This window comes from Lithobates pipiens, unplaced genomic scaffold, assembly GCF_037356315.1.
Source record: "Lithobates pipiens isolate NorthernLeopardFrog02 unplaced genomic scaffold, aLitPip1_a1.2 Scaffold_1, whole genome shotgun sequence".
Lineage (NCBI taxonomy): Eukaryota > Metazoa > Chordata > Amphibia > Anura > Ranidae > Lithobates > Lithobates pipiens.
This window is the reverse complement of record NW_027507685.1, coordinates 163,179,119-163,197,663: the sequence shown is the minus strand read 5'-3', so window position 1 is coordinate 163,197,663 and position 18,545 is coordinate 163,179,119. Positions and strand designations below refer to the sequence as shown.

The window sequence follows — 18,545 nt, the reverse complement described above, 5'->3', positions numbered from 1 at the left end:
GACCAGTCAAGTTTCTCTACCCCAAACTTGATCATCCAAATCTTTATGGACCTTGCTTTTTGAGCGATGGTGTTGGGGAAGACTCTTGAAAGTCCCTTGGATGGCAAGATCAAACCAGATAATCTTGAAGGAAATTAACCCTGAATATTCACTGGCAGGACAGATCCTGAAGGTGAAACTCAAATACTTTGGCCACCTAATGCGAAGCAAGGACTCATTGGAAAAAGGAGAAGAGGATGACAGAAAACAAGATGGATGGATAGTATTTTCGAAACAATCAGCATGAAGTTAAGCAAGCTCCAGAAGGCAGTAGAGGACAGAAAGCCTGGCACGCTATGGTCCATGAGGACACAAAGAGTCAGAGATGACTAAACGACTGAACAACATACACATACATATAGTATGTCTGTGTGTATGTATGTATGTGTGCATATATATATATATATATATATATATATATATATATATATATATACACAGTGCCTTGAAAAAGTGTTTGGAATTATACCCACATAGCATTTTGCTTTTAGGCCAAAAAGTTAAATTATGGTCTCATCTGACTAGAGCACCTTCTTCCACATGTTTGCTGTGTCCCCCACATGGCTTCTCACGAACTGCAAACGGGACTTCTTATGGCTTTCTTTCAATAATGGCTTTCTTCTTGCCAGTCTTCCATAAAGGCCAGATTTGTGGAGTGCATGACTAATAGTTGTCCTGTACACAGATTCTCCCACCTGAACTGTAGATCTCTGCAGCTCCTGCAGAGTTATCATGGGCCTCTTGGCTGCTTCTCTTAAAGCTATCTTTGCCCGGCCTGTCAGTTTAGGTGGACAGCCATGTCTTGGTAGGTTTGGAGTTGTTGCATTCTCTTTCCATTTTCGGTTGATGGATTGAACAGTGCTCCGTGAGATGTTCAAAGCTTGGGATGAATTTTTTATAACCTAACCCTGCTTTAAACTTCTCACAACTTTATCCCTGACCTGTCTGGTGTATTCTTTGACCTTCATGATGCTGTTTGTTCACTAAGGTTCTCTAACAAACTTTTGAGGGCTTCATAGAACATCTGTACATATACTGAGACTAAATTACAAACATGTGAATTCTATTTACTAATTAGGTGACTTCTGAAGGCAATTGGTTCCACTGGATGTTAGTTAGGGGATATCAGAATAAAGGGGCCTGAATACAAATGTACATCAATCACACTTTTCACATATTTATTTATAAAAAAAATTAAAACTATTTCTAATTTTCCTTCTACTTTAAAATGATGTGCCACTTTGTGTTGGTCTATCACACAAAATCCCAATAAAATACCATTAGTGCCCGTTCACATTACCGCGACTTGTCAGGCGACTTAGCCGCCTGACAAGTCGCGCTCCGTTCTGTACTACGGAACCGTTCTAATAGGAGCGACTCAAGTCGCTCCGACTTAGAAAAAGGTTCCTGTAGTATTTTCGGGGCGACTTCAGGCGACTTGCATTGACTTCTATACAGAAGTCATTTTGCAAGTCGCCGCTGAAATCGTGTGCAGGTCGCGTCTGTGAGACGCGCTGCAAGTCACGTCGCCCCTGTGTGAACGGGCACTTAGGTATTTGGTTGTAACATGAAAAATGTGCAAATTTCCTGGGGTATGAACACTTTTTTTTTCAAGGCACAGTATGTATGTGTATATACAGTATCTCACAAAAGTGAGTATACCCCTCACATTTTTGTAAATATTTCATTATATCTTTTCATGTGACAACACTGAAGAAATTACACTTTGCTACAATGTAAAGTAGTGAGTGTACAGCTTGTATAACAGTGTAAATGTGATGCCCCCTCAAAATAACTCAACACACAGATATTAATGTCTAAACCACTGGCAAAAAATGTGAGTACACCCCTAAGTGAAAATATCCAAATTGGGCCCAAAGTGTCAATATATTGTGTGGTCACCATTATTTTCCAGCACTGCCTTAACCCTCTTGGACATGGAGTTCACCAGTGCTTCAGAGGTTGCCACTGGAGTCCTCTTCCATGATGGCATCATGGAGCTGGTAGATGTTGGAGACCGTGTGCTCCTCCAGCTTACGTTTGAGGATACCCCACAGATGCTCAATAGGAAAGAAGAGGGGGGGCAGAAAAGGCTGTAAGGTAACCAGCCTCAGGGACTTTTAACAGTATCAGGTTGAACGAGTCTACCACATTTCATAATGGAAATATATATAAATTCATTTTATTGTTTTAAAAAACAAATTAATTAAAATCATACACCAAGAAAAAAACATATTTTACAGCATTTAGACAACAAATTCATATATAGGTATAATAAGACGCTACCACTCTCTACATGTTTCGCTCCAAGAACAGAGCTTCCTCAGGAGTTTTGTGGTGTACCTTCTTTTATAAGTTGCAAAAAGTTAATGAAGGAAAACATCATTTTGGTGCATTTTACAAGAAAGAAATGCATACTTATAATAGAAATACATGACAAAATAACAAGGTTACATCAATATACAGGACATAAGACAACATGAACCAGGATATCCATAAGAAATATCTCACCCATCTAATAGCTGTCCGAAAATTATGAACAATAAAATCTCCAAAATATCATATCAAATAGCATGGAGAGAGATCAAGAATCTCATTGCCCTTACCTGAAAACGTAGGAGGGAGCAAAGCCAAGTGGGCTTAACCGCAAGGAGAGGGACAGAGTCAAAAGACAAAGAGAAAACCAAAGGCGGGAGCTGAAACAAAAAGGGGCACATAAAGGCAGCCACCAGATTGATCAGTGAAGTGGACAAACAAAGTGCCCCTGGGCGCCCATACACACCGAACGAACAAAGCTAAAGTGTCAATGGCTGGGGGGATTGAGAGAAAATAAAAATCTAATTTGACTTATATTTGAGTAGATTAAATACAGTAATAAAATCTAAATGATTGGGATATCTTATGTACTAAAGATGATGGTGAGTGACCTAACAGGTATCCTGGATATTCATGTGTCTTGTACATACAAATTATATATTTTTATAGTTGTTGCAGTATAGAAAAAAAAAAAATAATAAAATAAAAAAAAACCTTATACTAAAGAAATGGCTTAAAACTCAAAGTGTCATTGAGACCAGGGGGAGTTGTAGCATGGAGGGCAAATATCCAACGTGCCCCACGTTGCAGTAAAATACGATCATAATTGCCCCCTCTGTCCCGGGGGGGGACATGTTCCAATGCAAAAAAATGCATCATGGTATCGTCAAAGTTGTGAAAAAGACCCAAATGACGGATGATGGGGGTCTCGATTTTATTACCTCGCACCAAGGTAACATGATTCCTGATGCGGTGAAAGAAAGGTCTGCGTGAGTACCCTGAGATCACCTTTAGGAGGTCATGGTCATTAAGGGATTCTTTGGTTCGCAGTCATTATGATCCTTCATTACGTGCAGACAGAAGACAGTCTGGATCGAGACCTTGTCACAAGTGCAATTTTGCAGATATATTTTTGCAACAAAAGAGATTCTTTTACCCACCTGTAAGGTTTATAGGCCCAGGTTCTCGGTGACTTGTCAATCAGTGGGGGTGGTCTATATTACAAAATTTGAAGGGAGGTTGGGACTTTAAAATGAATTCAAATTTTACCATATATCGGGATGGAGGCGCTAACCCGTGCCTCATTTAAAGTCCCAACCCGTCTTTTATTCAAATTACTGTGGTCTATATTATGTTATGTACCTGCAACGATTATTACGTTGGTAAGACCAAGCAGACTTTCTTTCACCGCATCAGGGATCATGTTACCCTGGTGCGAGAAAATGAAGACCCCCATCAGCCGTCATTTGGGTCTTTTTCACAACTTTGACGATACCATGATGCATTTTTTTGCATTGGAGCATGTCCCCCGGGGACAGAGGGTGCAATTATGATCGTATTTTACTGCAACGTGAGGCACGTTGGATATTGACCTCCATGCTACAACTCCCCCTGGTCTCAATGACACTTTGAGTTTTAAGCCATTTCTTTAGTATAAGGTTTTTTTTTGTTTTGTTTTTTCTATACTGCAACAACTATAAAAATATATCATTTGTATGTACAAGACGCATGAATATCCAGGATACCTGTTAGGTTACTCACCATCATCTTTAATACATAAGATATCCCAATCATTTAGATTTTATTACTGTATTTAATCTACTCAAATATAAGTCAATTTTTTGTTTTATTTCTCTCTATCCCCCCAGCCATTGACACTTTAGCTTTGTTCGTTCGGTCTGTACGGGCGCCCAGGGGAACTTTGTTTGTCCACTTCACTGATCAATCTGGTGGCTGCCTTTATGTGCCCCTTTTTGTTTCAGCTCCCGCCTTTGGTTTTCCCTTTGCCTTTTGACTCTGTCCCTCTCCTTGCGGTTAAGCCCTGAGCCTATTCCACCCAGGCCGGCTTGCTCCCGCTTGTCTTTGCTCCCTCCTCCGTTTTTAGGTAAGGGCAATGAGATTCTTGATCTCTCTCCATGCTGGGGAGCTGTGTAGCTGCATTACATCTGGCAGAACGCTCCTACGCATGGTCCCTGTCCCCTCCGTTCTCGGATGAGGGCAAGGACAGTTCTCAATATGGCCGGCGATGTCTCGATGACGCGATTTGCGTCATCGTGACATGCGCATTAGATCCTGTTTTGAAAACCAGTACCTGGCGGCCAGCTGTGATTGCGCCCGCGACTCGGCAGTGACGTCAGACGCCGCCGAGTTGGAGAGGGCTACAAATACTGTCCTAGCCTGTCTCTCGGCGTGGATGGTTGTCTTTCCATGCTGAGAGACAGGCGTGGGACTATTGAATTGTTTTGGCCAGATACTATTGTTATATGATTGAAGGTAAGCCGCTCTATTCTGCCTATTGGTGATCTTATTTGTAACATTATTGCTATACAATGACACTCTGTTCACCGGTGTGTGTCAGTCTGTTTATTACTACTAATTACGTTTTTTTCCATTGGATTTGTTTAGGGGTAATCAAGCTCTTTTTGCCCTTCCCCTCTCTGTGATTGTTGACTTTCTGACATACTTCCTGGAAAAGTGCTGCTTGCTGGCCGTCTACAGTTAATTCAATTGATTCATGATTGATCCCACGGACCTGATTGGGTATTTAATATAAGGTAATTTGAGTTCATTGAGGCAGGTTTTTCCCTTTTTTTTCCCCCTCTTGCTTCAAATCTACAAATAATTATCTATCTAATATACACTTTAGATTTTTTGTTGTCCCTCTCTACAGACCCAACTAAACGAGGTTGTCGGCCTTTGGTTTGGAATTGCACCCCTCCCTTTCTTTTCCTTTTTTTTTTCCTTTTTTGATATTTTAGAGGTTTTATTGTTCATAATTATCGGACAGCTATTAGATGGGTGAGATATTTCTTATGGATATCCTGGTTCATGTTGTCTTATGTCCTGTATATGGATGTAACCTTGTTATTTTGTCATGTATTTCTATTACATGTATGTATTTCTTTCTTGTAAAATGCACCAAAATGATAATTAATTATGATGTTTTGCTTCATTAACTTTTTGCTACGGCAACTTATAAAAGAAGGTACACCACAAAACTCCTGAGGAAGCTCTGTTCTTGGAGCAAAACATGTAGAGAGTGGTAGCGTCTTATTATACCTATATATGAATTTGTTGTCTAAATGCTGTAAAATATGTTTTTTTTGGTGTATGATTTTAATTTGTTTTTTAAAACAATAAAATGAATTTATATATATTTCCATTATGAAATGTGGTAGACTTGTTCAACCTGATACCGTTAAAAGTCCCTGAGGCTGGTTACCTTACAGCCTTGTCTGTCTCCCCCCCTCTTCTTTGCTATAATACAAATTTGGGATGTTGGTATCTTTAGTTTGACCTTTTTCACCACTCCTTAAACCTCTGCAGCAATGCTGGCAGCACTCATACGTCTATTTCCCAAAGACAACTTCTGGATATGACACTGAGCACATGCACTCAACTTCTTTGGTCGACCATTGTGAGGTCTGTTTGAGTGGAAATTGTCCTGTTAAACTGCTGTATGGTCTTGGCCATCATGCCGCAGCTCAGTTTCAGGGTTTTGGCAATCTTCTTATAGCATAGGTCATCTTTATGTAGAGCAACAATTCTTTTTTTCAGATCCTCCGAGAGTTGTTTGCCATGAGGTGTCATGTTGATCTTCCAGTGACCAGTATGAGAGAGTGACAGCAATAACACCAAATTTAAAACACCTACTCCACATTCACACCTGAGACCTTTTAATGCTAGCGAGTCACATGACACCGAAAATGGCAAATTGGGCCCAATTTGGACATTTTCACTTTGTTGCCAGTAGTTTAGACATTAATGGCTGTGTGTTGAGTTTTTTTGAGGGGACAGCAAATTTACACTTATACAAGCTGTACATGCACTACTTTACATTGTAGCAGTGCCATTTCTTCAGTATTGGCACATGAAAAGATAGAATAAAAAATATTTTCAAAATTGTGAGGGGTGTACTCACTTTTGTGAGATAGTGTGTGTGTGTGTAAATATATATCATACCTGTCACATAGCATATGTCTTGCTATAGAAGTAGGATGATACTCAACAGGAGATGCAAAACCATTCATTTTGTGAATTTGGAAGGTGGAAAGGCTTTTGTTTGTATTTCTATGTACATCATAGTACAGAGTTTCCGTTTTAGAGTTTGTTATACTGTACACTTATCTAATAAATCTCTGTGTATGCAGATACTTTTTTGTTCTTTTTTCCTTTTTTTTTCCTTTTGATCATATACAAATACTTGGGATTAACATAGGTCTAACAGAAAAAAAAGTTTAAACACTTAAATGTTGCATGAACAGGGAAGACTCATTCTGCCATCACTCTTAGCCCTTGTACACATGGTCGGACATTCCGACAACCAAATCTTTTGTCCGAAACTGTTGCATACACACAGTCAGACAAAGTTCACAGTCAGAAAATCCGATTGTTCAGAACGTGATGACGTTATTTCGTTACGACGGGACTACGTTCAGGCTAGTAGCCAATAGCTTTGGTCTAGGAATTTGATCTGAGCATGCATGGCACTTTGTCCAATCGGAATTCTCTACACACAATCGGACAAAGTCCGATCGGATCATGTTGTCGGAAAGTTTTATAGCCCAGCTCTAAAACTTTGTCCGTCGGATATTCCGATGAAACAGTCCGATGGAGCCCACACACAGTCGGATTATCTGACAACACGGTCCTATCGGACATTTTCCATCGGAATGTCCGACCGTGTGTACAAGGGCTTATGTTTCTATGTTTGTTTTAGGTCACTGATTTTTTTAGGTAGGGGAGCACTAATAGAGTAGTCATAGAACCTGAATTCTTGAAAAAAAAATGAGCAGTGGAATCTCCCATATTTCAGTCCTCACTGAAAAATAATAAATATCAATTTTGAAGAAAAAGTTTATTGGCAAAGATTTTTTTTTTTCAACCACAAAATAACACCTCCTTGAGAAAGCCATATGCTATTAACACTGGAGCAGATACTGTAACAGCAATGTTTTCTTTAAATCTTCTATAGCAGCCTTCCAGTGTGGAATTTTGTGTTCTGCAGCTGGCCAAGGATACCTGCAACTCTGCCACTCCAAAAGCGCGTAGAGTGCTTGTGGGTACCTCAACAGCTTTGTAGCAACTTTCTTAATATGAAAATATTACAGAATGAATAGTTTGAGGGACTCTTTCAGACTGCAGAACTTTCCTCTAGAGTTCACATTTAGAAATGATCTTTCACAGTTAATAGAAAAGACATATTAACAGTCCTGACTCATTTGGTAGTGCCTGCTGCATGGTTGGCACTGCTCTTAAACTTAATATACTGAAGTCTTAAAAAAAGATAACATCTTTTGTTATGACATGTTGGGACACAGAGCACGGACATGCAGTAAATCAATACTAGCAATATAAGAACTGTTTTCTTAATAGCTCTTGTCCCCTTGCCCCAAGAAAAAAAACATTCTAAATAGCATTTCTGTCCTTTTTAAAATCTACTAACAATAAATTTACAAGCAATGATTTAATGAATTATTTGCAGATAGGAAAGAGTTTGTAGCAAGGTAGACAACCTGGTTGCTGCGTGTGTACTACAGCAGATTGGATTTTTAAAGCTGCATAATCTAAAAAAAATGGTTTGTATATTCAGTAGAAGAAGATAACCAGAGGAATTCTTTCAATGTTCACATATGGATTATGATTGGTGCTTTTCTGAATGCACCTATGTCACCATGATCTAATCTAAATCACACGTAACTCCCTTCATATGATCTATAACTGCAATGTTTAACGTCTGCAATCCATTATAAATGTGTTGTCTCCTGGCAGTGACACCTGGAACCTGGCCTACAACTCCTCGTGTAGCTAGGTCACTGAATTCAGAAGATTCCGCTCTTCCTGGGACATCTGCTTCTTAGAAGTATTATTCAAGTAAGGTTTAAAGATTGGGTCTTCCTCCATGGGCTCCTCCTTTTTGGTTTCATGTGCTAGAAGTCCACACATGCATCTGTTTTGCTATTTGATGGACGTAGCCAATATCTGGTCTTTGGTCTGGATCGGGGTAAATGCACATGCTGACCAATTCTCGTAACTGGAAAGGCAAAATGTAAAATAAATTAGGCAATGTGATTTAGCAGGCTTTTACAATAATTATCTTCAGAAAAATAATTAAAGGGAAGGACTGCTAAAACTCCAACATATTTGGTATACAGCGTAAGGATGTTTAAAGTGTATCTAAGAACAAGAATGTAAAATGTTGCAGCTTGCGATGCGGTTCCATTTTTCATGTTTTCATTGCTTTATTTTAACCTGGTGAACCTGCCAGTAACACACCTCCTGTTCTAGATTGACAATACTTACTTTACTGCATCTATGAGGAGAGGCAATTTTGTCACTCAAGGACAGGATGTGTGTTACCACAACAGAAATATCCCCTCTCCATCTCCAATAAGAAAATTGAGAAGGGTGGGGTGTTTTGTAATACACAGCTTAAAAACTTAAAGCATCGCTAACTTTCTGTGTTGTATGCCTCTGACTGATCTCAGAGCACAGGGTTTGCAGCAGGATCAAACGTTTTTTTTTTTTATTATTATTCGAACATATATATATATTAAAATGCTTCCAATGGTATCAACAGACCAAATTGTAGAACACATTTTTAGGTTTACTAACACTTTAAAGTGCATGTGGTAAAAGCTGTGATTATAACGTTGATTTCATTTGCATTCACAAAAAGGTGTCTGTGCACCAGCGCACAACATGCAGGTTTACTATAATGATTGGAAAAGGAACTCAAGGGGGCGCCAACTAAATGCAGTAATAAAACGCAAGTTTATTAAAAAAAGGTTTGGGTAAAAAGAAAAATGCAGGTATGTCTGATTTATCTGCAGTCTGATGTTGGACACAGGTAAGGTTCTCCGACTGGACTGATGTTTCTGCTCCTTCTCAAAGACCAAGGGAAATTGCAACTTGAAGTAGCAGGGCCAACGTAGAACGAAACTGGAAGTGATGTCACCAAGGGGGCTCCTGACCTGTGTCCATCATCAGACTGCAGATAAATCAGACATGCCTTCCTTTGTCTTTTTACATGTGAGTTGCCCATTGTTTTTGTTAAGAAACTTGTGTTTTAACACTCTACTTAGTTGGCACCCCCTTGTGTTTCTTTTCCTGAGTGACAGAGTTTGCTTCACTCTATGGGGCTGCTGCCACTTTCTGCTATGAAAGCCATGGACTTTAATGCATATGGACTTTGTATATTAGGGTAGTACACACCTCCTCCGGTGCCATTTATATGTATTGCTTACTACTATCATTGTACTACCCACATATTACCCCAGTTTCCAGATGGTGATCACTCTCTACATGTGTATGTGGTTGGCAATCTTGCCTTGTGACTCGTAGTTTTCAGTTCATAACCTACCAGGGGCACTATATGCATAAAATTGCTAGGTACTCTCTGTTTTTGTGGGTTCCTTTGGGTGATTCAGCTTCTTTCCACAACTCAACACATACTGGTATGTTAGTAATCCACCAAACTGCCTACAGAGTGCATGAGTATCAAAATAGCAATAAAAGCAGTCACTGGTTAAACATATATGTAAACAAACTTATAATTCATCTTGATCGTTCTTTAGTATTATGTTGTCCTTCATGCCAATTACACTTTACCTAAGAAAATGTGAACTGCAAGTTTGTATTCACTACATTTATCCGCTCTTCTGAAACTCTGCTGTTGTATTGTATTTATTCCTAAAGACAGCCAATATCTACTGTACAGTTCCCTTTGTTTCTGTTCTAATTTAGCGCTCTTAGAATACTAGTGTCTAGAACCAGTTCTATGTGCCAGTCAGGTCTTAAGGCACAGCCTCAAGCTAGTGATCATTCCTCATTATCTAAAGACAACTACACAGCCAATTATTTCAAAGGTAATGGGCAGTGTCCAAACTGACTAAAAAGGTAATTCTTCTTGAAAGGTGGTGCTGTTCCAGAAACATTTTACTACTACAATAATCGACATTGTCTCTGAAGAAAATACAAAACAAAGACTATATAAAGCAAATCATTAATAATGGCTAGACTGTTGTGACAGATTGTGGAACTATCCGCTGTGGTTTGCTATCACTAGGTAATCTATAGCACTCTTTAAGTTATACTACTTAGTATATTTGAGTATCTCATGTGTTGCTGGAGTTTTTGTGTGGATACACTCCAATTAACCACATGTGAACTTGTGCAGAATGGAAGGTCAGCTCTTAAAGTTGACCTAAACCCAGGAACAAAAATTATTTTTTTTTTGCAGTTTTTAAGTCCTTATACAGTGGGGAAAATAATTATTTGATACCCTGCAGATTTTGTAAGTTTTCCCACTTACAAAGAAGTTAAGGGTCTATAATGTTTATCATATGTGTATTTTAAATGATAGAGACAGAATATCAACCAAAAATACGGAAAAAAAACACATAAAACAAATGCTGTAAATTAATTTGCAGTTCAGTGACTAAAATAAGTATTTAATTTAGGGCTGTCTTTAAGGCAGGGCAAAAGGGGCAGCTGCCCTGGGCCCTGTCATTGTTGTGGGGCCCAAAGCAGATACCTCATACTTGCCAACTATCCCAGTTTAAATTCCCTTGAAGTTTTAGTCCTGTGCTGTGTCCCGATATATAAGTGTAAAGTGCTGCTACTAATGCTGCCCACCTCTGCCCTATTGTGTACAGATGACTCACCTGCAGACTGTGTTTACATGTAAATAACCTGCATTCATATGTAAATGGAGCAGCATTCAATTTCATTACATACAGTCTATGTAAATAGTTGTGGCCAAGAACATTGATATGTAAATAAAAGGTGGCATTCATATGTATATAATGTCCATATGTCATATCCACCATCACCTATAATGAATGCTGCCCACTGGGGTGGTAAAGGGGCATGCTTAAAAGTCCTACCTGCGACTGTGGTCATTAAGCCTAACATCAGCCTGTTCTGCAAAGGTAAGCAAATTGGTGGGAAGAGGGTAGTGTGAGGTGCACAGAGGTAGGCAGAGAAGGAATTACAGTTTGGGGTGTACAGGTGAGCAAGGAGGGGGATGTATAGAGGTAAGAAAGGTGGGTGCAAAGATAAGCAGAGGAGGCAGGTAGCATTAAAGGGGTGGAGGGTTGGAGTGGAGAGGTTGGGGGGGGAGGGGGTTGGGGTGCAGAGGTTAGCAGGGGTTTTAGGATGCAAAGGTGTACTTACAGGGTGGATAAAAATGTAGGCCACGTGTAGGGAAGCCCATTCATTTCAATGGGCTGCTCTGTGTGCTAGAAATGCAGAAGAAAGTCCCAAACCATTTTTCCAAATCTCAATTAATGGCACTGCTGGGCAACAATGAATGGCACTGCTGTGTATCTGCTAAAGGGCAGCACGTTTTTGTGGTGTCAGGAAAGCGATTTTGCATGCATTCCCGACACATGCAAATTTGAATGCAGGCTAAATGTCTCAAGTACACTGGTGGTCACTGTAAATCTTCTCATTACATTGGTGCTTGGTGTAGAATCCTTTCATTCCCACTAGTGGCCAGTGTGAATGTCCCCCTTACATTGGTGGTCAGTGTAAATCCCTCCTTACATTGGTGGTTACTGTTAATGCTTCTATTACATTAGTGGCCAGTGTAAACCCCCCCCCCCCAAAAAAAATCAGCTTTGCCAATGATCACACCCAGCACTGCCACTGATCCCAGGAGTTTTAGGTACCCTAGGAGTTTTCTGTCTATTGATGGGTCCGCTCACCTCCCCAACCCATGGTATGCAGGCAGTGAGGAGATGATGTGCTATAACCTATAGCAACCAATCAGTGAGAAGTAATGATGTGCAGTAACCTCTAGCAACAAATCAACAAGCAGAAATCATATTCTGTAACCTCTAGCAACTAATCAGTGAGCCATAATGGGTGCTATAACCTCTAACAACCGTCAGTAAGTGGTAATGATATGCTGTAACCTCTAGCAACGTGTCAATAAGCGGTAATGACATGCTGTAACCTCTGGCAACCAATCAAAATTGCTGTCTGATCTGATTCAGTAAACTGATTTTGAGTCTAGCTGGTATTTATTGTAAGTCTCAGAGCAGGTGGAGAGCGAAATTGCATGGGGGCCCCAAGAAAATGTTTGCCCAGGGTCCAATCAATATTAAAGTCGGCCCTGATTTGATCCCCAAGAAAAACATCACTTAGTACTTGGTGGAGAAACCTTTGTTGGCAAGCACAGAGGTAAGACGTTTCTTGTAGTTAGTGACCAGGTTTGCACACATCTCAGGAGGGATTTTCTTTACAGATCTCTAAATCCTTAAGGTTTCTTGGCTGTCAACTCGAAGTTTCAGCTCCCTCCATACTTTTTCTTAGCAGAGAAACAGCCCCAAAGCATGTTTCCACCTCTGTGCTTGACTGTAGGGATGGTTTTCTTAGGGTCAGTCAGCATTTTACTTCCCCTAAACATGGCGAGCCCCCCTCCTCAAGAAGGCACATGTACAATCATAACAATGAACATCTAAGTGATTCAGAGAAGGACTGGGAGAAAGTACTCAGTGCTCAGATGAGCGCTCTGATGGGTTGTGGATGAGTCTTCCAGCATGACAATGACCCAAAACACCACCAAGGCAACAAAGGAGTTGCTCAAGAAGAAACACATTAAGGTCATAGAGTGGCCTAATCAGTCACCAGACCTTAATCCTATATAAATATACAGAGGGAGCTGAAACTTCGAGTTGCCAAGAGACAGCCAAGAAATCATAAGGATTTAGCGAAGATCTGTAAAGAAGAGTGGACCAAAATCCCTCCTCAGATGTGTGCAAACCTAGTCACTAACTACAAGAAACATCTTACCCCTGTGCTTGCCATCAAGGGTTTCTCCACCAAGTACTAAGGCATAATGTATTTTCTTCTTTAAGGCTAAGTGCATTTTCTGCAAGTATAGAAAAATACCTGTAGATTCTGATAGAAATTGTTTATAGCTTCCTGTGGACTAAACTAGAATCTCAGACAAAGTTATGAGCTTTCTCAGCTATCTTCTGTAAACGATTTAAAATATTCTCTTAGCTCCTTTTACCTGCCTGAGAAGGTATCCATTCTGTTGAGCTGAAAGGCCAGGCTATAGATATAAGTTAAAGGAGTTGTAAACCCTTGTGGTTTCTCACCTTAATGCATTCTATGCATTAAGATGAAAAACCACCTCTCATGCTGCAGTCCCCAAGACCCTCCATTTTACTTACCAGAGCCCTGTCTTTCTGGCCCCGGGGATGGGCACACCAGCAATGGCTGCTGTCTTGTGTCCTGATTGGATAGATTGATAGCAGTGCACACATTGCTGCTGTCAATCAAATCCAATGATGTGGGGGCGTGGCCTGCAGCTGCATGGCGTAGGAAGCACTTTGAGTGAGCTCCGGCTGCTATACATCCTTCCCGCTATCCTTGTGGACTATTCTGCACACCTTTCTCGGGTACATCACCCCTTTCTGCACGGGAGGACACCCCGCACCCATGTCGCCGCCGAAGCGGTCCCAGGGTGCGATTGCCAAACTTGGAAAGTTCCGGGCGGACGGCCCGGACCTCGTGGAGGAAGATGGCGCCGCGCCGGGTCAGGCCGAAGCGAATCCTCCCTCAGGTGACACCGCTCGCATCCTCGAGGCTGTCACCCTTTGCCGCACCTCTCTTACCTCCAGGATTGAGGAGGTTAAGATGGACATTTCTCTCATCCGCCAGGACCTTCACAAGCTGCGGGAGAGGGTCGGAGAAGCGGAGCGCAGGTTGGGGCATGTTGAAGATGATATTCCCCCCCTTCAGATAACAACCGAACGCCTGCAGCACCAGCTCTCTGCCGTCCTAAGTAAGCAGGACGACCTCGAAAACAGAATGCGCCGCTGTAACTTGCGCCTCGTGGGACTGCCGGAGAAGGCGGAGGGCTCCGATCCCCCTGCATTCCTTGAAGCCCTGCTGATTGCCAATTTTGGCCGGGAGGCCTTCTCCTCCACATTTGCAGTTGAGCGTGCGCACCGCCTGGCCTCAAGACCTCCACCTCCAGGGGCCCCCCCGCGCACCTTCATCGCCAAGATGCTCAACTACCGGGATCGCGACGCGGTTCTGCGTCTCACTCGCGAGAAGGGCAACATTCCTTACGAGGATAAGCGCATCGCGGTTTTTCCTGACTTCTCCTCCGAGGTCCAGAAGAAGAGGGCCCAGTTTACCGAGGCCAAGCGTCAACTCCGCCTTCGCCATCTAGCCTACGCGATGATGTACCCGGCTCGGCTCCGCGTAGTGCGGGACGGCAAGACCCATTTTTTTGAGGACCCCGCAGCAGTGCTCTCCTGGCTGGAACAACGTCCGGATGATGTCCCTGCTTGACTCTACTAATCGCATTGCCGCACCCTGCCGACCCGGATGATGGCCTTACTGTGTGGGGGACAGTTATGGAGTGAACTGTGAGTAAGCCAGGGCCTTGGCTGCCCCCTTCCTCTCTCTCGCCCAGCTATTGCCCAATATGCCTCCCCCACTCCTATGTCATCCGATACCTTTATGCACATCCCCCCTACACCGTGTCCCTCAGGTGTCCTACCCTATTGTGGTCCCCCCTTTCCACAGACATATTGTGCAGCCACTGACTCGGATGCTCCCCTAGGCTGATTTTTCCCTATGTCAAGGCTGACTACGTGGACGCACTGCATAGTTGAACTCTGTTCGTCCCTGCTTTCAGCGGGGGGTGGGCCTGGCCGTGCGCATTCTCTTTGCCAGTGTGCGCTTTTCCTGGTCCATCTCGGCTGGGTCCATCTCCTGCTGTTACTCCAAGTTGGGTTTCCCTGGCCGGCCTCAGCTTCCCAGCCTACTGTGTGTTGCTGTGTTTGTTTACTGCCCTGCCGGTCCAGAGTGGGCGTTGTTCAGTTACATTTTGCAATCGCAAGATTCTGTTTAAAGTTTGAGTTACACAATGTATTTCTTCTTGCATCTTTTTTTAACATGTCTGACTATTTATCTGCTGCTTATCATTGTTTCCCACGCCTCGGCCGCCCCTCCCCCTGCTCGACTTTTGTCTGCTGGTGGGGCTGCCGACTACGGGTCCCAGGGGTCCTGCATAACATCATGCATCTGTCATGTCGGCCCTTAAGGTAGTTACTTGGAATGTGCGGGGCCTGCGTGACAGATCCAAGCGGGTGGCGGTGCTCACGCATCTTAAACACATGCGGGCGGACATCATGGTTCTAGTTGAAACTCACATTACGGGTCAGCTACAACTCTCTCTTAAAAAACCATGGATCGGGTGGATGTATCACGCCCCTTATACCAATAATTCCTGCGGGGTTGCAGTCCTGGTTGCTAAAACTGCTCATTTCCATCTCCACACTCTGCGCACTGACAGACGGGGGCGATATGTATTTCTACATGTTACGATAGGGGGTCTGGAGTTCCTTCTGTTAGCCTTTTACATACCCCCGCCCTTTCAGTTTGAGGCTCTCCGAGATGGGCTGGACTTTATGCTGCAACACCCCACGGTGCCAGCTATGTGGCTGGGTGACTTCAACTCAGTGATCTCCCCCGCCTTGGACAGACTCACGTTGTCCCCTGCGTCCGCTTCCCCCCCCCCGCTGACTAGATTTGGCAAGTTCCTAGCCGAATTCGCCCTCACGGATACCTGGAGGTATAGCCATCCTAGCCGCAGGGCATACTCCTGCTTCACGCCGGCGCATAATGCCATGTCTCGGATAGATATGATCCTGCTCTCCCCAGCCCTGCTCCCGCATTTACGGGAGGTGGGATTCGGGACCAGGATCCTCTCTGACCATTCCCCCTATTGGGTCAGTCTCAGCCTGCCCTCCACCTCGGCGCCTCGCCTGTGGAGGTTGAATCCTTTTTGGCTGACAATCCTCCCAGACCTGGAGGTTATCCGGCGTGAATGGGAGTATTATTTCAGTGCTAACACAGCCTCGGCCTCGTATGGTTCGGTGTGGGAGGCTTTTAAATTACATGCCCGCTTACTGATGACGACGCATATCAATCGATTTAGGGACTCCTCTCGACAGACTGTGCGGCAGGCCGAGCTAGAGCTGGAGGCATTGGAGAGCGAATTTATAGCACACCCTACGCCCTCCAATTCCGCCAAGTTACGACTGCACTCCCGACTTACCGACCAACTACACACTGACAGGGCTGGGAGAAAGATATACTATAGTAAGCAGAAAGCTTATGAGTATGGTGAGCGGGCGGGGAAGTTGTTATCCTATATGGCCCACATGGACCATCGACCCCCGGTGGTGGTCCGGCTTGCATCTGCGGGGGGGCTTGTGCTGTCGGAGCCGAGGGAGGTGGCTGGTGAATTTAGGCGTTTTTATGCTGATCTATACACATCCGAAGCCAACGGCTCCTTGGATGATCTGCGCGCCCTGCTATACTCGGTGGACTTCCCAAGTCTCGAGGACTCTCAGGTTGAGCTCCTCGAGGCCCCTATTACTGAGGAGTGTATAGCTGAGGCAATAGCTTGTTTGCCGCCGTCCAAGGCCCCGGGCTCGGATGGCCTCCCCCGAGAGTTCTACACCCAATTCCAGGAGGTTCTGCTCCCTAAACTTCACTCGCTTTACACCCACATATTTGACACAGGCACCCTTCCCCGCTCTATGAGTGAGGCAATTCTGGTCCTCATTCCTAAGCCGGGAAAGGACCCCCTATACCCTGAGTCCTATCGTCCTATATCGCTACTGCAGCTGGATATCAAAATATTGGCCAAAATCCTCGCCCTTAGGCTTAATAAGGTGATACATCGTCTTATCCATGCTGACCAGACCGGCTTTATGCCTGGCAAAAATACGGCCTTTAATCTTCGGAGGTTGTTCATGAATCTGCAGGCTTCTCATGACAACACCGGATCCAGGGTAGTGGTCAGTTTGGATGCCGCTAAGGCGTTCGACTCGGTGGAGTGGGGGTACCTGTGGGAATGCCTGCACAGGTTTGGCTTTGGCCCCAAATTTGTGCGCTGGATCCAGCTTCTCTACCAGGCCCCATCTGCCCGTGTCCTGGTGAATGGCCAGACCTCGGACCCTTTCTCTCTATCCCGCGGTACGCGTCAGGGGTGCCCTATATCGCCCCTGCTGTATGCGCTGGCTGTGGAGCCCCTGGCCATTGCCCTTAGGGACCATCCGGACATTCGGGGACTCCGCATGGGTAGCCTGTCGGAAGTTGTAAGTCTTTACGCGGATGACATGCTACTGTATCTGGAGGATGCTGGTCCCTCACTGGCGGTGGCTTTAGAACTGATTCAGCGTTTTGGCACCTTCTCGGGTCTCCGCATTAATTGGTCTAAGTCCCAAATTCTCCCTATTGATATATCCGTCCCTACGAAGACGCAGGCCCTGCTGCCTCTCGAGTGCACGGATCGGATTAGATACCTGGGTATTCACTGTTCTCGCTCCCCTGCAGACTATGTTAGTCTTAATTTGTCACCCATCTTTCCTTTCCTGAAACAGAAGACTCAGGTCTGGTCCAGGCTCCCCCTCGGAGTTATGGGCCGCCTGGGTCTTGTCAAAATGATCCTTCTTCCCAAGCTCCTTTATTTATTTTGGCACGCCCCGCTGCATGTACCGCCTCGTATGTTTCGCGATATGGAGTCCATCCTCAATTCGTTCATTTGGGGCTCCTCCAGGCACAAATTATCCTGGCGGACTCTCAAATGCCCACCTCATTTGGGTGGCGCTGCACTACCCGATCTCGAAACATACTACCTGGCTTCCCAGCTCTCCCACCTCCATTACCTCAACACGCACGACAAACTGAGATATTCCCTTTTGATCTGCACGTCGGCGACGGATGTGATTGCGCACCCCTTCCAGATTCTCTTTTGTAGACACAGGGGCCTGTCCCGCCTCGGGCCTGGGCGTGCTATGCTCGCCCACCACAGTCGGGTTTGGCGGACGTCACAACTGAGATCTGGAGCCCCCTCCCTGCATGCACATACACCCCTTTGGGACAACCCTGACTTACCCGAACTGCTGCGAGTGCCGGATTATAAGGTGTGG

General features: G+C 44.0%; 1 protein-coding gene across 4 annotated transcripts in view; it reads right to left on the bottom strand.

Moving 5' to 3' along the window:
• Positions 1–7,417: 7,417 nt before the first annotated feature.
• The window catches only part of NEK6 (NIMA related kinase 6), a 345,952-nt gene continuing 334,824 nt past the window's right edge, over positions 7,418–18,545 (bottom strand). For all 4 annotated transcript variants that reach the window (XM_077478833.1, XM_077478836.1, XM_077478835.1 and 1 more), the window contains one exon: positions 7,418–8,608. In XM_077478833.1, the coding sequence (XP_077334959.1) occupies positions 8,498–8,608 (111 nt within the window). In that variant the 3' untranslated portion in view covers positions 7,418–8,497. The remainder of the gene's footprint in view (positions 8,609–18,545) is intronic.